At 44.9% G+C, this 21,892-nt stretch overlaps 1 protein-coding gene across 2 annotated transcripts in view; it reads right to left on the bottom strand.

The window, feature by feature from the left end:
* The window catches only part of LOC109432366 (RING finger protein 17), a 38,573-nt gene that overhangs the window by 8,240 nt on the left and 8,441 nt on the right, over positions 1-21,892 (bottom strand). Inside the window, exons 2-7 of one of the 2 annotated variants that reach the window (XM_062845455.1) lie at positions 20,781-20,984; positions 20,053-20,667; positions 7,906-8,594; positions 7,309-7,793; positions 6,397-7,205; positions 6,281-6,292 (exon numbers count right to left, since the gene is read on the bottom strand). In XM_062845455.1, the coding sequence (XP_062701439.1) occupies positions 6,281-6,292; positions 6,397-7,205; positions 7,309-7,793; positions 7,906-8,594; positions 20,053-20,592 (2,535 nt within the window). In that variant the 5' untranslated portion in view covers positions 20,593-20,667; positions 20,781-20,984. The remainder of the gene's footprint in view (positions 1-6,280; positions 6,293-6,396; positions 7,206-7,308; positions 7,794-7,905; positions 8,595-20,052; positions 20,668-20,780; positions 20,985-21,892) is intronic. The other variant, XM_062845456.1, reaches the window with a different exon arrangement.

The following is a 21,892-nucleotide window of genomic DNA, read 5'->3' on the forward strand; positions in this document are numbered from 1 at the left end:
TCCTTGAGGAATTCCTGAAGCAATCCCAGTTGGAGTTCCTGAAAATACCTGAAAAAAAAACATTGGAGAAATTCCTTCAGGATTTGCTGCAGTATTTTCTGTAGGATTTTATGAATGATTTGTTATGGCTTTCATGAAGATTTTTTGTGGAAATTCTTGACAGAATTTTTGGAGCAATTTCTGCAGGAATTCTAGGAGAAATTTCTGGAAAACTTCTTGGAAGAATTCCTTGAGGATTTCTTGAAGAAATTCCTGGAAGGATTCCTTGGAGAAATTCCTGGGGTAATTTCTGAAGAAATTCCTGGAGGAAATCCCTGGCACAATTTCTGAAGTAATTCTAGTAATTCCTGAATAAATTTCTGGAGTAGGGTAAACCGCCAATTGTTGCACGACTAAAAACTCGCCTATTGTTGCAAATTCCATGCGTTTTTTTATAAGGTGTGCAACAATTGGCGATTAACCCTAATTACTGGAGGAATCCCCAGAAGAATTCTCAGAGAAATCCCTGTAGTAATTTCTGGAGAAATCGTGGAGAAATTCCCGAAGGAATTCTTGAAGAAATTTCTGGAGTAATTTTTGGAGGAATCATGGAACAATTCCTGGAAGAATTCCTGCAGGTATTCTTGGAGGACTTCCTGGAGAAACTCTTCAAGGAATTCCATGAGAAATTCTTGTAGGAATGATTGGAGGATACTCTGCAAGAATTTCTGGAGTCTGAAACAATTTCTGAAGGATTTCTAAAAAGAATCCCAGGACGAATTGTAGAAATGTAGAAATTCCTGGAGAAATTCTTGGAAAAAATCCTGAATGATTTCAAAGGGAAATTCCTGAAAACTTGGAAAATTTTCTGGAATTCCTGGAAAAATCTCTGAAGGAATTCTCGGAGGAATTTTTGGTGGAACTCTTAGAGAAAATCCTGGAGGAATTCTTCAAGGGTTTTTTGGATGAATTTTTGGAGAAATTCTTGTATGAAAATCTGGAGGAATTCTTGGATGAATTTTAGCAGTAATTCCTGAAAAAAATTCATCAGTAATTTATAAAGGAATTTCTTCAGGAATCCCTGTAGGAATTCTCGGAGCAATTCCTGGAAGAATATCCGGAGGTATTTCGAAGAAATCCCTGGAGGGATTTCTGGAGGAATTCCTGTACGAAACACTGGTGGAATTCTTGCATGAATTGTAGCAGTGATTCCTGAAGGAATATCAGCAATTTCCTACACACTAAGATCAGCTCGGTATTTTGCCCATCTTTTTACTGAGTTCTCAACAGCAGATTTAACTCGGTACGCTCGGTTATTTATTTTGCGGATATTCTGTAAATGAGTTACCAAGCTCAGCTAATAAACTGTCAAAAGTTACTGATGCACGGTAAATATCGTTACTGGTGAACGGTAAATATGATTACCGAGTGTACCGAGATAAATCTGCTGTTGAAAACTCAGTAAAAAGATGGAAAAAATACTGAACTCAGTGAAAAAATTACTGAGCTGGAACATCTGAATCTTAGTGTGTAGAGAAATTTAATCAGGCATCCCTGTAGGAATTCTCAAATTAAACCCTCGAGGAATTTCTGGAGAAATTTCTGGAAGGATTCCTGGAGAAAATCCCGGAAGAATTTCAAGAGTTATATCCAGAGCGATTTCTGGTGAATTTCTCGGAGGAATTCCTGGAAAAAATTGGGGAGGAATACGTGGAGGAATATCTGGAAGAATTACTGAAGGATTTTTTGGGGGAATTCTTAGAGAATTTCCTGATGGAAGTCCTTTAGGACCTACTGAAGGAATTCCTGGGAGAATTTCTGAAGGAATTCTCGGAGCAATCCCTAAAGAAATGTCACCTGGAGAGGAATTCCTGCACGAAAATCTAGAGGAATTCTTGAGATGAATTTTAGCAGTAATTCTTAGAGGAATTTCAGTGGTAATTGCTAGAGCAATGGTTTCAGGAATCCCTGTAGGTATTCTCGGAGCAACCCCTGGAATAATATCCTGAGGAATCACCGGAGGAATCCCTGGAGAAATCACTGGAGGGATTTCTGGTGGAATTCTCGAATGAATTATAGCAGTGATTCCTGAAAGAATTTCAGCAATGATTTCTAGAGGAATTCCATCAGGAATTCTCGCAGCAATCCCTGGAGGAATTCCCGGAGGATTTTTTAGAGTTGTTTCCGGAGGAATTCCTAGAGAAATTTGTGGAGCAATACTTGGAGGAATTACTGAAAGAATTCCTGTTGGAACTTTCGGAGGAATTCCTTCAAGATTCCTGGAGTAATTTCTGAAGAAATCCCTGGAATAGTTTATGTGTGAGTCTCTACGAGAATTCCTGGAGGAATCCCTGCACAAGTTAGTGAACGAATCCGATTTCACCCCCAAGGAAATTGATGGAGAATTTAATAAAGGAAACTCAGATGAAGTTATGGGAGAATCCTTGGAGGAATTCCTGCGGGATTTTTTGGTGGGCTCCTTGGACGATTTTCTCGAGAAATCACTGGAGAAATACATGCAGGAAAATTGGAAGGATGTTCTTAGAGAATTACCAGATGAATACCTCTACGAATCCCTGGAATGCCTGGAGGAATTCCAGGATGGATTCCTGGAAATATTCTTAGAAAACCCTCAGAAGGAAATCCTTGAGGAATCCCCGACGAAAGCCCTAGAGGAATTAGTGGAGAAATCATTGAAGGAAACGGTGGATGAATTTCGAAGGAATCGCTGGAGGAATCTGTGGAGAAGTTCCCAGAGGAAATTCTGAAAAAAAAACCCTAAACGAATCTCTGAAACAAATTCTGACGGAATCCCTGGACGGATTTGTAGAACAATTATTAGGACAATATCTGAAGAAATCGCTAGAGAAATTTTTCGAGGAATTCCTGAAGGAACTGCTGGTGGAGACTCTGCAGGAATTAGTGAACGAATCCCTTGAAGATCGCTGGAGGAATTTCAGAGGAAGGTGTCCAGTGCTTCTTGGATAACTCCTCTCCCCTCTCCAATATTCTTGATCGCTCGGTTGAATGTGCCCATGAAACGTTCTGCGTGCCCGTTGGATCGCGGGTGGAACGATGCGGTGGTCACGTGATTGATCATCCCTCTCAACTCGCCGATGGAAAACTGCATGCCGTTGTCGTTGACTGGCGTTTCTGGAATGCCAAGGCGAGCGAACATACTCCGTAGGATTTCGATGCTAGGCTGTAATCGACTTGGTCCGGATGATTTCCAATCGGAATGCAAATCGATGTCTAGCTGGAAGTATTCTCCCTCGATAGTTGCGTTGATTTGGGCCATGATAGTAGCGGTGATGGCGGCGGACTTTTGGCTGCAGCTGCGCAACTGTGGCAACCCTTGACGTACGCAGCAATGTCGGAATCGATCGACGGCCAGTACACGTAACTACTCGCAATCGGTTTCATGCGCTGAATCCCCGGGTGGCCTTTGTGGAGATGGTGTAGGCAACGCATCCGGTAACTGCTGGGAATCTGGGGGGCGTTCAGTAAACATGATGCGCACTTGAACCGTGCACAGTGAGTCGCTACGGTCAAAGAACGGCTGAACCTCCCGGTCCTGGATAACCGTTTTGGAATTTAGACAACTTTGTGGTAGACCTTGCTGAGAACAGTGTCGGAGCTGGAGGCTTGCTGAATCGCTCTGAAGAGGAGAGGAAGTGCGTCTAATGATATCAATCTTTTCGGTGATGACGCTGGTTACGACGAAGTGTTCTTCCAGCTTGGGACAGGCGTTGTTCCCGAATTTCTTGGTGTTCACGTAGACGATGAAATGCCAAATGCTGAAGCCGAATCGCTGTGTAGATCGGGATGCCTTTCTTCGAACCGAAGACTCCAAGCAGCCAGCGGTGCGTGGTCGGTTTGCAGCATGGAATGCCGTCCAAACAGGATCTGAATCTTGCTTGGTGATTGTCAGCGCTCTGGTTGCAAGCTGCACTCAACTGGCACCAACCCGAGATCAAACGCGTCGATGATTGTCTAATAGTTTCATCAAATTCAGCTGCTATTTGACAACGTAGAACCGACCAGTGCACTTCTTCCCCTTGATAATGATTTCACAACAGCACTGGAATTGTAGTTTTAGAGGTTCGCCCGATGCTGTTGCAGCTTGGACTGTCGCTAAAGTTCAGCCTGCTACATGCCTAATATTCTGCCATGTATGCTCGGAAATGATGCTGATATCCGACACGGTATCGAGCTGCAGACTGACTTACCTGCCGTTGACTTCCGCTTCCACGAACCTTCGTCGCTTCCGGATGTTCTTCACCTGCACACTTCTTGTGTTCGCTTTCTTTACTGTAGACCACTTGCTGGGAGAATTTACCTTTATCGCGCTGGGCAGGATTCGTACTTGTAACCGGTTTAGACCATATTCCTTGCACCGGTTTTCTGGAACGGACAGTCCTGTAGTAGTGCCGGACCCGCGCCCTTCTGAGGATTGGATCTTGATTCTGATGATCTTCTCCCGGAATGGTGGTTCCTCTTGCCGTGCTGTTCTTCAGTGATTGCACGCTGACCCGATCGTCGCCGTATGTTGATGTTGAGAAGCCGTGAACACTCGTCCAAAATCTGCTTCTGTAGCAACGGCAGCGTCCTTGGCGAACAAATTCTCATAACGGACGTACCATCCACCAAACGTAACATTGTGATCCATTTTTTACCGGAACTGACGGATGTTACTCTCCAGCGATTCGAGTGTCTGCTCCGGATTCGTCGGCCCACTGACCTGGATTGCCGATATCGCCAACCGGAATACGTCCAACTGCTGGGTGAACATCGACAAGCTGGACCACGACATTGCTATCGCTAAACTCGACAGATTCGGCCTCAGTAATAATATCTTGCGCTGGTTCCGGTCGTATCTCTCCAATCGTCAACTGATGGTATCCATAGGAGATTTCAGATCAGAACGTTTTCACGCTTCTTCCGGTGTTCCTCAAGGAAGCCACCTGGGACCGGTGATCTTCCTTCTGTATTTCAACGATGTCCATCTTATCATTCAAGGACCCCGATTATCGTATGCCGACGACCTCAAAATGTTCCTCAAGATTCGCACCGTTGCCGACTGTCAATTTCTTCAGCAGCAGATTGAACTTTTCACTAACTGGTGCTTGTTAAACCAAATGACTGTCAATCCCACGAAATGCTCCGTCATCACGTTTTCTCGACGAAAGAAGCCGGTTCTCTTCGACTACAGCATGCTTGGCGTCACTATCGAGCGAGTAAACCATATCAAAGATCTAGGCGTTATACTGGACTCTCAGCTGATATACCACCAGCATGTATCGTATACGGTCAACAAAGCTTCCAGAGCTCTGGGATTTATCTTCAGAGTATGTAGCGAAGAATTTTTGCGACATCCATTGGCTGAAGTCTCTTTACTGCTCCCTAGTGCGCTCCATTCTTGAATACTGTTCTGCAGTCTGGAGCCCGCCTTACTGCAACGGTTCCGAGAGAATTGAATCTGTCCAACGTCGCTTTCTCCGTTTTGCGCTTCGAAAATTGCTTTGGAGGGATCCGATTCATCTACCGAGCTACGAAAACCGCTGTCGTTTAATCGATCTCGAGTTACTCCGAAACCGTAGGGAAACGACCAGAGCACTGATGATGGCAGACACGCTTACAAGGACGTATAGACTGTGGGACAATTCTGGAACAAATAAATTTGAACGTTCAGCCACGTGCACTTCGCAATAGCATTCCACTAAGATTGCCTCTGCGAAGATCAAATTATACGATGCACTGCGCCATCCACGGGTTGCAACGGATTTTCAATAGAGTCGCATCAATCTTCGACTTCCATTTGGCCCGGGAAACTCTTCGCCGGAGATCCTCTTCGTTTTTTAACGGTAGAATCAACTGACTACGTCTGTGTTAGAATTTTAGCTCGTGTTTTACCTTTTGACATGTGTTTTGTTTTGTTTGCAAGCATATTTTTCATTGTATTATGTATATAATTTCAACACCAAACATCATTAGGGCATGTTGCTGCCTGTTGATGCACACACAACAAATAAACAAATAAACTACAGATTGATTGCTGCTGGAAAAAAAGCAGCATCACCGGATCGACCGACGAAACATTTTGCTGTTGCTGCTGTGGTACGTATGTGAACCACTGGTCTGCAGGAACGGAGGGTTGAGGATTGCGAGCGACGGCTGGATTGAAATTGACTGAGTTACAGCAGCAAGTGCCCAAAAAAGGTCCCCCTGCCCAAATGGTTCCAGGCCCTATTTCCTCTTTTGAAACATTTTTTGCAAAACATACATAGTTTGTCATACTAACCTCATGTGACAACTGCACTCAGTTTGCAATAAGGAAATTGAAAAAAGCGATGTTTTAGCAATTGAAAATGTGTAGGGAATGTTTTGCAATTTATGAATTTAGAAACAATCACTTACCTCCTTCAACTCCGTTGGAATGGTGCTCATGTTGGAATAGTGCGAATTCATGGTGTACGCCTTGTCGATCAGGAAAACGGTGTAATTGCTGTCGTCGACCACCTCCAACACCCGAGCTCGGTACCACTCGCAGCCGATAGCTTCATTGCCGCGTCCCTTCGACGGCGTCGGGAACACCAAGCAGATCTCGCCCTGTTGCCAACTGGTTTTGTCGTCTCCATCGTCCATTTTCTCGTCCATCTTGTTCTGGATTTCCTCCTGCATGCGAGCAATTCCACTGGTGTTCTTCACCAGGCTTACGTAGAACTCGTTCGGGGTCACCACGCGGAGAATGTCTACCCGAACCCGTGCCTGGCGCTTTTCCGACGTAGAGCTCTTGCTATTGGAAGCAGCTCCGACACTGACGTTTCCAGGGGTCACGTTGAAGGGCACTTCTTCAACTTCCTTGGGCCGTTCCACGACGGAACTTTCCGACCCAGTCGAGACCGCGAAGCCATTCTTAACCATTAGGGCATTAACGCAGGTGTCGGAATGGTGTTTCAAAATGTAGAGCGCAACATCGTAACAGTCATCCTGCTGCTCTCCGATAATCACCTGAAAAACTGACGAGGAAACGGCAATCCGGTTGAAGCTTTGGACGGCTTCGTCGGTCCATCGGTACTTGTGCTGCTTGAAAGGTTGGATATGCATCAGCTTACAGCGGACGGCAAATTCAAACGGTGCACAGAGTGGCTTCGACAGCTCACGAATGTCTTGCCAGCAGATCGTCAGGCGGTGGCCGGTATCAACGGAATAGAGTTCACAGTTTCCTGGAAATATTTCGATTATTAAAATTGATAAATTATTGGAATCGGTGCAGTGTTTGACAAGATAGTAAAATTGATGCAACCTTGGCTAACGAGTCTTGCTTACCTTCGCCCACTTTGACGACTCGGCCTCGCTTCCACACCAGCAGATCGTCACGATCTTTCTCAGCAAATGCGCAAACCATTCCGACGTGAGGCGAATAAGCCACCCGAGCTTCCTTGGTGCAGTATTCGGTCAATTCTGTTTGCATTTTGCAGTACGCTTCCTGCAGACTGCTTCGACGAATGAAGAATTCGCTGGGTGACACCGAGAAGGTGATCTTCGTCTTAAACACATCATCCTTCTCCAATTCTCGGGCGACGATGCGTCGTTTGTAGTCCAAAATCCAGCGTTTCTTGACCTTCTGCAGGTGACTGATACGCTGCGTTGCGTCATCATTTCGCTTCGGAGGTTTCGGGTCTGGCTTGGCAAGGCCAAGATAGATCAGGGATTCTCTCAGCGACTTCGGACTGTCGATGGTTTGCATAATCAGATCCACTTGGTCGGTTGCCCCCTTTTCGGCCTGAATTACGTACATGATCAGCTGCTTGCTGGAAAGGGATAGACAACAAAACATATCAAACAAAGTTTTCTATAGGGACATTGAAAGAGGTTAAAGTTGAATCGGAGTGATCAAAAACAGGACTTGCTTGAAGAACTTACTTCTCAATGAAATCGATCATGATCTGCTTGACCTCGGGAGCCCACTTCTTGCCACCACCGGCCGGCACGATGTCATACAGAGAGCACTCGTACGCCCCATCGTCAAAACCGTGTAGATCCGATCCCAACACCCGGAGTCCTTCGTGGGCGATTTCATCCGTGCGGCCGTAGTCAACAAACAGGACTTCGTACTTTTTGGATTTCTTGGACCAGCCGAGAACACGAGACCGGTACCAGCGGCGTTCGGACGTAGGCTGCGCCAGATACAGGGCCCCGATTTTGACCTCTTCGGGGATTTCGGCGTCCTCTCCATCTTCCCGACACAGCTGGTTGACCAGTTGCTTGAAGGCCTGATTCTGGACGTAGAATTTGTGCGGGTTAATCACGTGGGTGACATTGACCTTCTGGCTGAACTTGATGAATGTGGCATTGTCCGGATTGATGGGATTAATCTCGTAAACGGGTTTGGTTCCCTCGCGGGTGGTATCAATGGTCAGTGGGACCGGTACGGGTGCTTGCTGGTTTGAGCTGCTGTGGTCGGAGCCGTGCGACTTCAGTCGACCTTGGAATGCTCGTTTAGAAGAAGACGGTGCACTTTGCGGCGTGTGACGGCCGCTACTTTGGCGACTGTACGGAGAGCGTTGGGAGCGATTCGAAATAATTTCCACATCTGGGCTGGCCGACTTTTCCTGCGAATACAAAGTGTATTTTTTTAATAAATATCTTTGGGAATACGACATGATGTCGGTTAATCCCACCACCGTTTATTTTGTTATGTTATGACATCCCTGCCCGCGAAAATAACGGAATAAAAATATTTAGCGTAGCATATCAAAAACGACTAAATACATGACAAAAAAATCTAGCCTAACAATACAAAATATAATATGCAACGTACCTATGTCCAGAGAAAATCGACGTTTACATGCAAGCTCATTATGAAAAAGGTATTGATTCAAAGTTAGATATTCTTCAGAAAAATAAAACAAATAAATTCATCGCCTGCCTGCAACGGGGAGTGGACTTGCGATTTGGTTACATTGGACCGTTGACGCTGATCAATAAACTCGAGCAAACAAAGTTACATGGTTGCGAGTACAGTCAGAGGTAGGCCTAGTCGTGTTAATTCTGAACTAGTGATTGCTAGCATCGGACGCATAAATGTCACATGTTACAAAAACGATCAAATTTCTTCGAACAAAATTGATGTTTTTCATACAATTTTACTATACACATATCATCATGGCGCTATTGTTTTGGCAGCTCTTGGCAGTTGCATTTTTCTTTAACTGATTCTGCATACATAAACGAGCATTTGAACGGAATCTCCCCGCGGGGGTAGCGGGGAGCGTTTTGTAAGACACTTTGAAGTCAAACTGTAAGAATTTCTCGCACTAATGACATGTAATCAGGGTTGCAAAAAAATGAAAGCATGCAACGAACGTGAGTTTTTGTTTTTGTCTTTTCACCACACCGCTTCTGACGTTAAAGCCTCTTTCCTTCACGGAGGCGGGTGAGAAGAGAACAAAAATTCTCTAGTCGCTCACATCGTGGTGCCGCCGAGATTCAATAACAACATTTTCCCTGTCATTGGCACTCAAAAGAGAAAATTCACCACGCATGCTTATGGGCCAGTCGCATTCATGCGGCCGTTGTTGACATGAAGCATCCATCAGCGCAGAGCGTGTGTTGATGATGGTGGAGTCATTACGTCCACAAAGTAGTTGAGTTTTTCTGTGTTCACTTTCAGGTATCTCACAGCGGAGCTGAAAATGAATGCCTAAAGCATTCAGTTCAGCAAAATGTCATTCAATTGAATGTGACTTTTTCAACCCTGCATGTAATGTACATTTTGAAGCCAAAAGTGTTATTTTGATCTCTTGCTCCATTGCAGATGACTGATTGTAAGCAATTGTATTACTTGTATCAATAGACTTTTGTTGTGGTTGAACTTATTTGTATTCTTTATCAACAATTTAGTACTTTTTCCATCAGCAGCAATCCAGTGCTGTAACAAGATCTCTCTCTCTCTTCTTGGCGTTACGTCCTCATTGGGACAAAGCCTGCTTCTCAGCTTAGTGTTCTATGAGCACTTCCACAGTTATTAACTGAGAGCTTCCTCTGCCAATGACCATTTTGCATGTGTATATCGTGTGGCAGGCACGAAGATACTCTATGCCCAAGGAAGTCAAGGAAATTTCCTTTACGAAAAGATCCTGGACTGACCGGGAATCGAACCCGTCACCCTCAGCATGGTCATGCTGAATACCCGTGCGTTTACCGCCTCGGCTATATGGGCCCTGTAACAAGATACAAAATGAATATTTCCAAATTTTTTAAATGCCAGTTAGTGCTCCTGGTATTATGGATGAATGCTCAATATACTGTATCCCATATAAGACATGTTCAAAAATTGAGTTTCTGCCAGCCACTCACAAGCTCGTTGTACCGAACAACGTACTTCCGATGAGCATTATTCCGAATCTAGCCGTGCACGTCACATCCTCGTGTATTGGGTAATTATTCGAGTGAAGTAAAGTCAGAAAATAAGAAATAAGAGCGAAATAAGTGGTAAAATAGAAGGGCGAGTGGACGCCAGTGCTAGTGGCTGCCATTTTGAACGAAGAAGTGCAAAAAAAGAAGAGGAAATGTCGAACCCTCTGGGTTTGGAGGAGAGCGGAGCGGTTGGCTTCTCCCAGTAAAGAGGGAGCTCATCGGTCGTCACCGACAAGGACCAACAGGGCCAGATGGAACACCAGATCCCACTACGAATAGAAACATCGAGAAACGGCAAGGGAGCTCGCCGCTGCAGAAAATGCGGTAACCGACACGAAAAGGAAGACGAGTACGAGCAATGCGACAACTCAGTGAAATGTGCCAACTGCAGATCATCGACACACACGGCAACCTCAAAAGACTGTCCGGAGAAGAAGATACATACAGGAAAACATTAACGCCATTAGTGCAAGGAAAAATTTCACCTATGTGGAAGCCAGGGAACAGTGCCCTGTCATATTCCAGAATAAGTACGACCTGTTGAGTGACCTGCAGGACTATCCATTACCAGCGGAAAGTTTCGCCTCGGCGGTTAAAGCGAAAGGAGCAACCCTACGAGAAGTTTGGAATAAGACCAACATACTGCGAAGCCCAATCAAGCCGGGGGTAGGGTTGCCTGATGAGAAAGGGAAGAAAATGGGACATAGACGGCGGCTCTCTCGAGAGGAACCAACAACAGAAGCAAAGGACAACAACAAACAGATGAAAAACGCAACACAGGAACCCAGCAACTATGTTTTCGTTGACCTTCCAAGAGAAGTTGAGGACAAGTTCAAGGCTTTTGCCAAAGAACACTTTGACGGACCTCAACAAAACGTTCATAAAAAAAAACAACAACAGCAATGGAGCAGTCATAAAAGTATTCCAATGTAATGTACAAAGTTTACAGAAGAATAAAAGCGAACTACAACGGATCTTGACGGCGGCAGACTACGACCTGGCTCTGCTATCAAAAACCTCAACGAAAATGGAGCTAGAAAGTAGCAAGATGTGCCGTATCTCATCATACTACCACCTTTGCAACTCTCATTGTTACGCGACTACGGAGGAGCAGCGATATACCTGGAAAACAACTTCAACTACAATATGGTCAACATCCCGCAGCTGTCTGATTTTACTCAGGCGGTAGCTGTTCGTATTGCACGATTGGATATCGTTATCGCATCGGTATACGTCAGTCTAACTATTGCGAATCGCGACATCGAATAAGACCTGCAAAAAAAATGGTGCATGTACTACAACTGTTCAAGAAAGTTCTACTAGGAGGAAACTTGAATACGCATCACACCTGTTGAGGAAACGACAAGAACAACGCTAGATGACACATATTTCTGAAAACGTTCAACAACGAAAACTAGATCATGCTGAATGATGACACGAAAATCTTCGTCCCGATTGAACTGAAAAAAAATCCAGTGCGTTAGATGTGATTGCAGGGATGGCATTCCGCACTGAAAATGTGCACATAGCAGCTCATTTTCATATTATAACCGCGCACACTTGCACACACACTGAGGAGCATGCCATCCCTGGCTACTTGGAAAGTATTGGAGCATGAAATAGGAAGCCATCATTTAGCAGTGAAAACTGTTATAAACGCGAACATCGAAGCTCCAATTAAGTACATGTATCACCGAAAGAAAATAAACGAAATTGTGGCGCTGCTGGGCGTTGCGGAAATACGCGGAATTGAGGACTTGTTCACATACGTGAAACAAATCTGCAAAAACACAGAAGGAAAGAGAAGAAAGTACCAAAGTTCTGGTAGTCAAACGAAGTGGACAACGCTTGGAAGGAAAGAAGCGGAGGCCCGCAGAATCTTCAACAGAGTGTCGAATGAAGCGCATTTGATAAACTTGAAAAGGAAAGTAACTCAATTCACGAGAGCAAAAGTTGAGATAACGAACACGATGCACTGAAACGATAAAAGTAATAGCGATCCCGAAACCTGGTCGAAATCAAAGCGAAGCTGCTGGAAAACGTCCGATATCTCTCGTGCACACACCAGCAAAAATCGTAAATACCGCAGTACTAAGAAAGCTGCAAACCTTTTTGGAAGATAAGCAAGTCACACCACTCACTTCGTTCGGATTTCGACGCAACATTTCTACGAGCAGGCACGGTAAAGGCTGGGTATGCTGCGCAATTCAGATCCCATTGTGATCCACTAGCCTCTGCCCAGCAACTCCTATCCCTACCTCCTCGCGGTACCGGCCGGAAACTATGAGCAACCTTAGGAAAGATCGGGTAACCAACCCCGGTGGGAACTTTGGTCGTAGGCTGACAGGGAAGGGGGGGTTTGCTTCGGCAAACCTGAGCGTCTGTTCTCCAGGAGAAGCGGCTCACAACAGCGTCTGATCCCCATGTTAGGGGCGGCTGATCTACGTCCGAGTGCCAACTATGCACTATGGTCCTCCGGAAAGTAGGGGGTTGGTGTCAGGCCCTACGAGCCATTGGGAGCACCCGCATACTCGCCGATCTACTGAAGGACCGCGGGTTCGGCATCGTAGCGCTGCAGGAGGTGTGTTGGACAGGATCCATGGTGCGAACGTTTAGAGGTAATCATACCATCTACTAGAGCTGCGGCAACACTCGCGAGCTGGGAACAGCTTTCATCGTGATGGCTCTCACGGTTGGTGGCCGATCCATGAAAGATGTGCAGGTTGAGGATCAAGGACCGATTCTTCAACTTCATCGTAATAAACATACACAGCCCACACTCCGGAAGTTCTGATGATGACAAGGACGAATTTTACGCGCAGCTCGAACGCGAGTACGATCGCTGCCCAAGCCACGACATCAAGATCATCATAGCAGATTTGATCGCTCAGGTAGGCCAGGAGGATGAATTCAGACCGACGATTGGTAAGTTCAGCGCCCACCAGCAGAAGAACGAAAACGGCCAGACGAAACACTCATTGATTTTGCCGCCTCCAAAAATATGGCCATGCGTAGCACCTTTTTCCAACACTGCCTCCCTTATCGCTACACACCTGGAGATCATCACAGCAGACGGAATCTCAAATCGACCACGTTCTGATTGACGGACGGCACTTCTGCGACATTATCGACTTCAGGACCTATCGTGGCGCCAACATCGACTCCGACCACTATCTGGTGATGGTCAAACTGCGCCCAAAACTCTTCACCATCCACAATACACGGTACCGGCGACCGCCACGGTACAACCTAGAGCGACTGAAACAACCGGATGTCGCCACAGCATACGCGCAGAATCTCGAGGTCGCGTTGCCAGACGAGGGCGAGCTCGATGAGGCCCCTCTAGATGACTGCTGGAGTGCAGTGAAAGCAGCCATCAACGACGCAGCCGAGAGCACCATCGGGTACGTGGAACGGAATCGACGGAACGAATGGTTCGACGAAGAGTGCAGAACGGTTTTGGATGAGAAGAACGCAGCGAGGGCGGTAATGCTGCAACAAGAGACTTGACAGAACGTGGAACGTTACAAACAGAAGCGGAAACAGCAGACCCGCATCTTTCGGGAGAAAAAGCGCCGCCTGGAAGAAGCGGAGTGTGAAGAAATGGAACTGCTGTGCCGTTCCCAAGAAACACGAAAGTTCTATCAGAAGCTCAACGCATCCCGCAACGGCTTCGTGTCGCGAGCCGAAATATGCAGCGATAAAGACGGAGGCCTCTTGACGGACGAACGTAAGGTGATCGAAACGTGGAAGCAGCACTTCGATCAGCACCTGAACGGCGTGGAGAACGTAGGCACGGGAACCCACGGCAACGGAAGAAACGACGACGCCAGTGCAGCGGAGGACGGAAATGAACCAACTCCCACGCTGAGGGAAGTTAAGGATGCCATTCACCAGCTCAAAACCAATAAAGCAGCTGGTAAGGATGGTATCGCAGCTGAACTCATCAAGATGGGCCCAGAAAAGTTGTCCACCTGTCTGCATCGGCTGATAGTCAGGATCTGGGAAACCGAACAGCTACCGGAAGAGTGAAAGGAAGGGGTAATCTGCCCCATTCACAAGAAATACGACCATTTGGAATGTGGGAACTTCAGGGCGATCACTATTTTGAATGCTGCCTACAAAGTGCTATCCCAGATCATCTTCCGACGTCTGTCACCTAAAACGAATGAGTTCCGGGGAAGTTATCAAGCCGGCTTCATCGACGGCCGATCGACAACGAACCAGATCTTTACCGTACGGCAAATCCTGCAGAAATGCCGTGAATACCAGGTCCCAACGCATCACCTGTTCATCGACTTCAAAGCGGCATACGACAGTATCGACCGCGCAGAGCTATGGAGAATCATGGACGAAAACGGCTTTGCTAGGAAGCTGACTAGACTGATTAAAGCAACGATGGACGGTGTGCAAAATTGCTAAGGGTTTCGGGTGAACTTTCCAGTTCATTCGAATCTCGCCGAGGACTGCGACAAGGTGGATGGACTCTCATGCCTACTCTTCAACATCGCTCTGGAAGGTGTGATGCGACGAGCCGGGCTCAACAGCCGGGGAACGATTTTCACAAAATCCGGTCAATTTGTGTGCTTTGCGGACGATATGGACATTATTGCCAGAACATTTGGAACGGTGGCAGAGCTGTACACCCGCCTGAAACGCGAAGCAGCAAAGGTCGGACTGGTGGTGAATGCCTCAAAAACAAAGTACATGCTGGTAGGCGGAACCGAAAACGACCGGATCCGTCTGGGTAGTAATGTTACGATAGACGGGGATACTTTCGAGGTGGTGGAGGAATTCGTCTACCTCGGATCCTTACTGACGGCTGACAACAACGTGAGCCGTGAAATTCGGAAGCTAATTGTGCTATCATTGTATAATAGTAGGCTATGATAAGATGAAGAATTAATAAATCAGATCATTGTATGTGTCAAAAGAGTACGGACGTATTGAATACGGATTATCACATCTGGCGACAAAGGTAAACAGGAGAATTAAGATTGCGAATTCGGACCACCAGGAATTTCAACGGATTCTGGAAATCGATAAACTAAGATACGAAGAATAGAAATTTGATATTTTCTGAGCATCATTTGGTAAGAAATAAGGCATACAAAATATAATAGCTAAATTAGATTACTGCGTAATGCAGGACACTCCGCTGCTAGAAGCAGGGAAAGGCGTAATAGCCTCTACCGAGGGTAGGAACAAAATTTTAAAAAAGTTTCTACTGCTACACTGCACTGCAGGACACTTTCACTGCTGAATGCAGGGAAATTGAAAAAAAAAATGTTTGAAAAATAACAGTTGGGCTATTACCATAGCAACCATTTCTATGAACAATTTTACAATTTTCAGCAGAAGTCACAATGGAAGGATGGAACATAAATCCATTCAAATTCAATCATCTTCCCGAGACACAAACCCGGAAGGAGTGGATTCGATGGAAGCGGAATTTTGAAGTCATTGTTGCAGCCAGCGAGGAGAAGAATTCGACAAAGATCAAAAATATCCTTCTCGCCAAGGGAGGTTTGGAGCTTCAAGATTTATTTTACTCAATAGAAGGAGCGGATGTTATCGAAGATATAGAGAAGGGGATTGATCCGTACAAAGTGGCCATAGCAAAACTCGACGACCACTTCGCGCCAAAACAGCATGAGTCCTTCGAACGGAATGAATTTTGCAAGTTATCACCAGACGTCAATCAGGAAGGTACGCGTGAGACGTTGTCAAAGTTTTTGATGCGCTGTGCGGAACAAGCGAAGAGGTGCAACTTTGGTAGGACGGAAGTTGAAAGCCGAGAATTACGAATTATCGATAAAGTGATATTTTATGCGCCCACCGAATTAAAGGAAAGATTATTGCAAAAGGAAAAGCTGACTATGGCCCAACTTTCACGTATTGTAAGCTCATACGAGTCGATCAAGCTACAAGCAAAAGCGATAGAAAATACAGTGCCAGGAGATGCTACAGTGGCTGCAGTTTCGAATCACGTTGCGAGAATTAATAATCCAACCAAACGCTTTAACAACACATGTTTCCGGTGTGGCCAGCAAAACCATTTTGGAACCAGTCGTCAATGCCCAGCGCGTGGAAGGAAATGTGAAAAATGTAATAAGATAGGACATTACGCAAACATGCCATCAGATGTGATAATCCGTATTCAATACGTCCGTACTCTTTTGACACATACAATGATCTGATTTATTAATTCTGAGGAAAACACCGTTGATGAACAAGAGGAACCAGAGAGTTTTATTTTTAACATTGGTGATGGAGACGAATATCTGTGGGCACGAGTAGGTGGAGTGCTAGTGCAAGTCTTGATCGATTCTGGAAGTTCGAAAAATATCATTGACGACACAACCTGGCAGTATATGAAACAACATAATGTGAAGAGTTGCGTTCCGGCTTATGTACCTAAGACTGTTTTGAGAGGTTACGGTCCAAATGCTCAACCCCTGGAAATCATGCACATCTTCGAGGCCATCATATCAATCGATTCTTTGGACAGCAAGCACGAAACAACAGCAGTGTTTTATGTTATCAAAGGAGGACAACAACCATTACTAGGCAAAGAAACGGCAAAGTGTCTTGGAGTGCTAAGAATTGGACTACCGGATCCTGGAAATTCAATTAATGCAGTAATGCCCAGGGAGAAACGCCCATTTCCAAAAATGAAGAACGTGAAGGTGAGAATCCCTATCAATCGAAACATTGTTCCAGTCACTCAAAGAGTTCGTCGACCTCCGATTGCATTGCTGAACAAGATAGAGGAAAAACTGGATCAGCTCTTAGCTATGGACATAATTGAGCCAGTATCAGGTCCGGCACAATGGGTATCCCCATTGGTGATCATTGTAAAGGATAATGGTGACCTGCGCCTTTGTGTGGATATGCGCCGCCCAAATCAAGCCATTCAGAGAGAGCATCATATGATGCCAACATTTGAAGATTTTCTGCCGCGCTTCAAGTCAGCTCGATTCTTCAGCCGTTTAGATATAAAAGACGCTTTTCATCAGGTTGAGCTTGAAGAATCATCTAGACATATTACAACATTCATATGCCACAAAGGCCTGTTTCGGTACAAACGATTAATGTTTGGTATTTCATGCGCCCCCGAAATGTTTCAAAAGATTATGGAACATATTTTGGCAGATTGTGAAAATGTAGTCAATTATATTGACGACATAATAATTTTTGGCGAAACAGAAGAGGAACATGACATGGCATTGGAAAAAGTTCTAAAACTACTAAAGAGTCGTAATATTTTGCTGAATAAGGACAAATGTATTTTCAAAGTTATGAAAGTCGAATTCCTTGGACATTTAATGTCGCCAGAAGGAATTCGTCCAACTGTTAGTAAAGTCGAAGCCTTACAAAAATTTCGAGAGCCACACACATCAGAAGAAGTCAGGAGTTTTCTTGGACTTGTTACGTATGTTGGAAAGTTTATTCCTGATTTGGCTACAATCACGGAACCACTTCGGCAGTTAATTTGCAAGGAAAACAAATTTATTTGGACAAAGGAACATCGGAATAGCTTTGAACACTTGAAAAGTTTGATATCGAATGTAAAAACGTTATCTTTCTTCGACAATTCATTGAGAACACGAGTGATTGCGGATGCTTCACCTGTTGCTTTGGGAGCAGTATTAGTTCAATTCGAAGGAAAAACTGATGTTAATCCTCACATAATCAGCTATGCAAGCAAAAGCTTGACAGCAACAGAGAAAAGATATTGCCAAACGGAAAAGGAAGCATTAGCGCTGGTGTGGGCCGTGGAGAAATTTTCAACGTACCTTATTGGTCGAGAATTTGAATTAGAAACAGATCACAAACCGTTAGAGATCATATTTTCTCCATCATCTACGCCTTGCGCTAGGATTGAACGATGGGTACTGAGGCTACAATCGTTCAAGTTTACTGTAAAGTACCGCAAAGGAGCAGGAAACATTGCAGATTCCCTATCACGACTAGTAGTTGGAAATGATCCAGTAGAGTTTGAAACTGACAGTCATTTTTATGTCCTCGCTGTTCAAGAATCAGCAGCCATTGATGTGGGTGAAATCGAAGCAGCTACTCTAGTAGATCCCGACCTTAAAGCTGTTAAAGACTCTCTAACGTCTGGCAACTGGAACAATCCTTTGGTAAAACAGTACGAACCGTTTCGAAATGAACTAGGCATGATAGAAGATACAATTGTACGAGGAAACAAGTTAGTTGTACCACAAGCATTACGGCCAAGAATGCTTCAACTTGCGCATGAAGGACATCCAGGAGAGTCGATTATGAAGAAACGATTGCGGGATCGTGCATGGTGGCCAGGAATGGATCGAGAAGCGAAAGATATTGTTACTAAATGTGAGGGATGTCAATTAATAGGACTGCCAGGTAAGCCCCTTCCTATGAGTAGACGAGAGTTACCAACGAAACCATGGATTGATGTGGCTATTGACTTTATGGGACCACTGCCGTCAGGAGAATACTTGTTGGTGGTTGTGGATTATTTTAGTAGATATAAAGAAGTTGAAATTATGTCAAAGATCAATTCTCGCGAAACAGTCAACAAGTTAAACAGAATATTTACACGTTTGGGATTTCCAAGGATTCTCGGGCGATGACGGCGATGGCATGTTTGCGGGGATGTAAAGAATAAGCCAGTAATTTCAGATAGCATTATTAAATTATAAACATTAAACTATATTGTAATATTAAATGAATTGGAAATTTCTAAAATCTTTATAAAAAGAGAGATGTGCTATCATTGTATAATAGTAGGCTATGATAAGATGAAGAATTAATAAATCAGATCATTGTATGTGTCAAAAGAGTACGGACGTATTGAATACGGATTATCACACTAATCATCAGCGAAAGTCGGGCCTACTACGGGCTCCAGAAGAAACTGCAGTCGAAAAAGATTCACCCACGCACCAAATGCACCATGTACAAAACGCTAATAAGACCGGTGGTCCTCTACGGACACGAGACATGAACCATGCTCGAGGAGGACCTGCAAGCACTCGGAGTTTCCGAGCGACGCGTGCTAAGGACGACTTCGGCGGTGTGCAGGAGAACGGTGTGTGTGGCTGAGAAAGATGAATCACAAGCTCGCTGCACTTTACGACGAACCCAGCATCCAGAAGGTGGCCAAAGCCGGAAGGATACGATGGGCAGGGCATGTTGCAAGAATGCCGGACAACAACCCTGCAAAGCTGATGTTTGCAACTGATCCGGTTGGCACAAGAAGGCGTGGATCGCAAAGAGCACGATGGGCGGACCAGGTCGAGCGAGACCTGGCGAGCATTGGGCGCGACCGAGGATGGAGAGCGTCAGCCACAAACCGAGTATTGTGGCGTACTATTGTGATTATGTCTTGTCTTAATGATGTTGAACAAATAGATGTATGTACCTACCTATGCTGCCCTGAATCGCATATCAGTCCCATTTGCATAGGAAATCCAGCAAAGATGGGACTGATATGCGATTCACGGCAGTATGCCTCTCAATAAATACTGGTTGCAGGAAGATACTAATAAGATCGCGAAGAAAAGGAGTTCACGAGTCTCAAAATAATAAACAACTGAGAAATGGATAGTATTTTTATGTGTTTTTGTAATAAATAAATACCTATACAAAAAATAAACTTACCCTCATTGATGTCGTGCTGGAAACTTTGCCGTACACCGACACGTTGCTACTCGCCTCGTCCTGGCTCGCACGTGACGATCGATGTACGTGGTGGCGATCCTTCGTGGTCTTATGTTTTTTATCCTTGGGTTTTTTAACGAACCCGTGTGTATGTTGTTCCCGAGGCACTTCCCGCTCGGAAGCATTGTCCGGTTCTTCGGAAATCCGGCTTATTTCCATATCCTTCACCGTGTGGCTCGAGGACGCCGTGGATTTATTAAGCGTTTCTGATTCCGCCTCTGCCGCCCTGCTACTCCCAGGAGTTGGGCCGGGTTCGGGTGAGTGAGGTAACTCCGGCGACTTTATGGGTTCCAGCACAGGAAAGGGCTCCGGCGCGTAGAATGGCTCCAGCTTCGGTCGGTAGCTGGTCGGTTTGACCTCGAGCGCAAAGTAGTTGTGGATCTCCTTTCGGAGCGGATTACATTCCCGGAATTGGAATGGGTTCTCCGTTGGCTCTTGGAAGTGCGCTGTGACGGGTGCCGTGTGTAGAGATTTTTTCATGTCCTTGATCAGATCGGACAGCAGTGTGGCCTTGGGAACAGCAATTTCAAACGTCTTGAACTGCTCGAGTGAACGCTGTGGATGAGAAAAGAGTGAACCATTAATTTTCAATTTGATTTGTACGCAAGTGACCTCAAAATTCGGATAATAACGATGCATGAATAAATTAAGTAATCTAGAAGACTCACCGTCAAATTACGTTCGGAGATGGCCAGTTCCTTCTGGACGTTTTCCGTTTCCGCGCGAAACTTGAGATAGTGATTCCGAACGGAAACCAGTAGCTCCTGTTCGGCCGATTGGAGCACGTTGTGCAGCGAGAAGAAGTAATCGGTGATCTCGGTGATGGCTTTGTCGGCGTACACTTTCTGCTGTTGGTGCACTCGGTCGGCGGTCTGTAAGAAAACGTAGACAGAAAGGGGATACCATTTTTGAAATTGGAGAACTTGAGTCACATTGTCATACTGCCCCATGGAGATGGGTGCCATTCAAAGTCATTGCTACTGTTTGTTTTACATATGTATTTTAGTTGGTGCAAAACGATACCTGGTATACTGCAAAGCAAAGATGATCCTCTAGGACAAGGCGGTCAATATGTAGGTCAAGTTTGTGAAATTAAAACCAAGATTAAAACCCATTACAGCATATACAAGATGTGCAGTTATTAGTGCAGAACTTAGAAGTTTGTTACCTTCTCTCTGGCTTCTTTACAAAGATCTTTCTACAAATATCATATCCCTTTCACATTTCTTGTTTGGCAATGACTAATATGTATTTGTTGGCGAATCCACGCCACCGCGCCTTCACTACATTGTCGGACCAGCCTAGAGTCGGGTGATCCAGAACGACTTCGAGACTACGTCAGGTATCGGGTGGTACCGAGGAATGGAATGACAGTTTTCACTGTCATGTGGTGAGTTACCCACACACAGAAAACTGAATTGTCAATCATGATGTAACAAAAAAACATGATAAGCGAAAGTGAACTTGCATACTTTTTTCAGTCATCAAAAATAGTTAATTTAAACCTTGAATTATAATTAGTGAATTATATCTATGCTTAAAGGTAACTTATTGCTATGGGAAGTGTTCGAACATATATAAAACTATGTACTATATTTGCACAGTTAAACCTAAATCTACATAATCGACCGCATATAGTCTAAACGTAACCTATCCGCTATTACTGAAAAAGGTAAAACTATATATGTAGAATATCATGCATTTGTTAAAACTCTAAAATTATAGTACGGCAGATTATATAGTACGGACTAGTGCAAACGAAACGCAAAACAAACATACA

Source organism: Aedes albopictus, chromosome 1, assembly GCF_035046485.1.
Source record: "Aedes albopictus strain Foshan chromosome 1, AalbF5, whole genome shotgun sequence".
Classification (NCBI taxonomy): domain Eukaryota; kingdom Metazoa; phylum Arthropoda; class Insecta; order Diptera; family Culicidae; genus Aedes; species Aedes albopictus.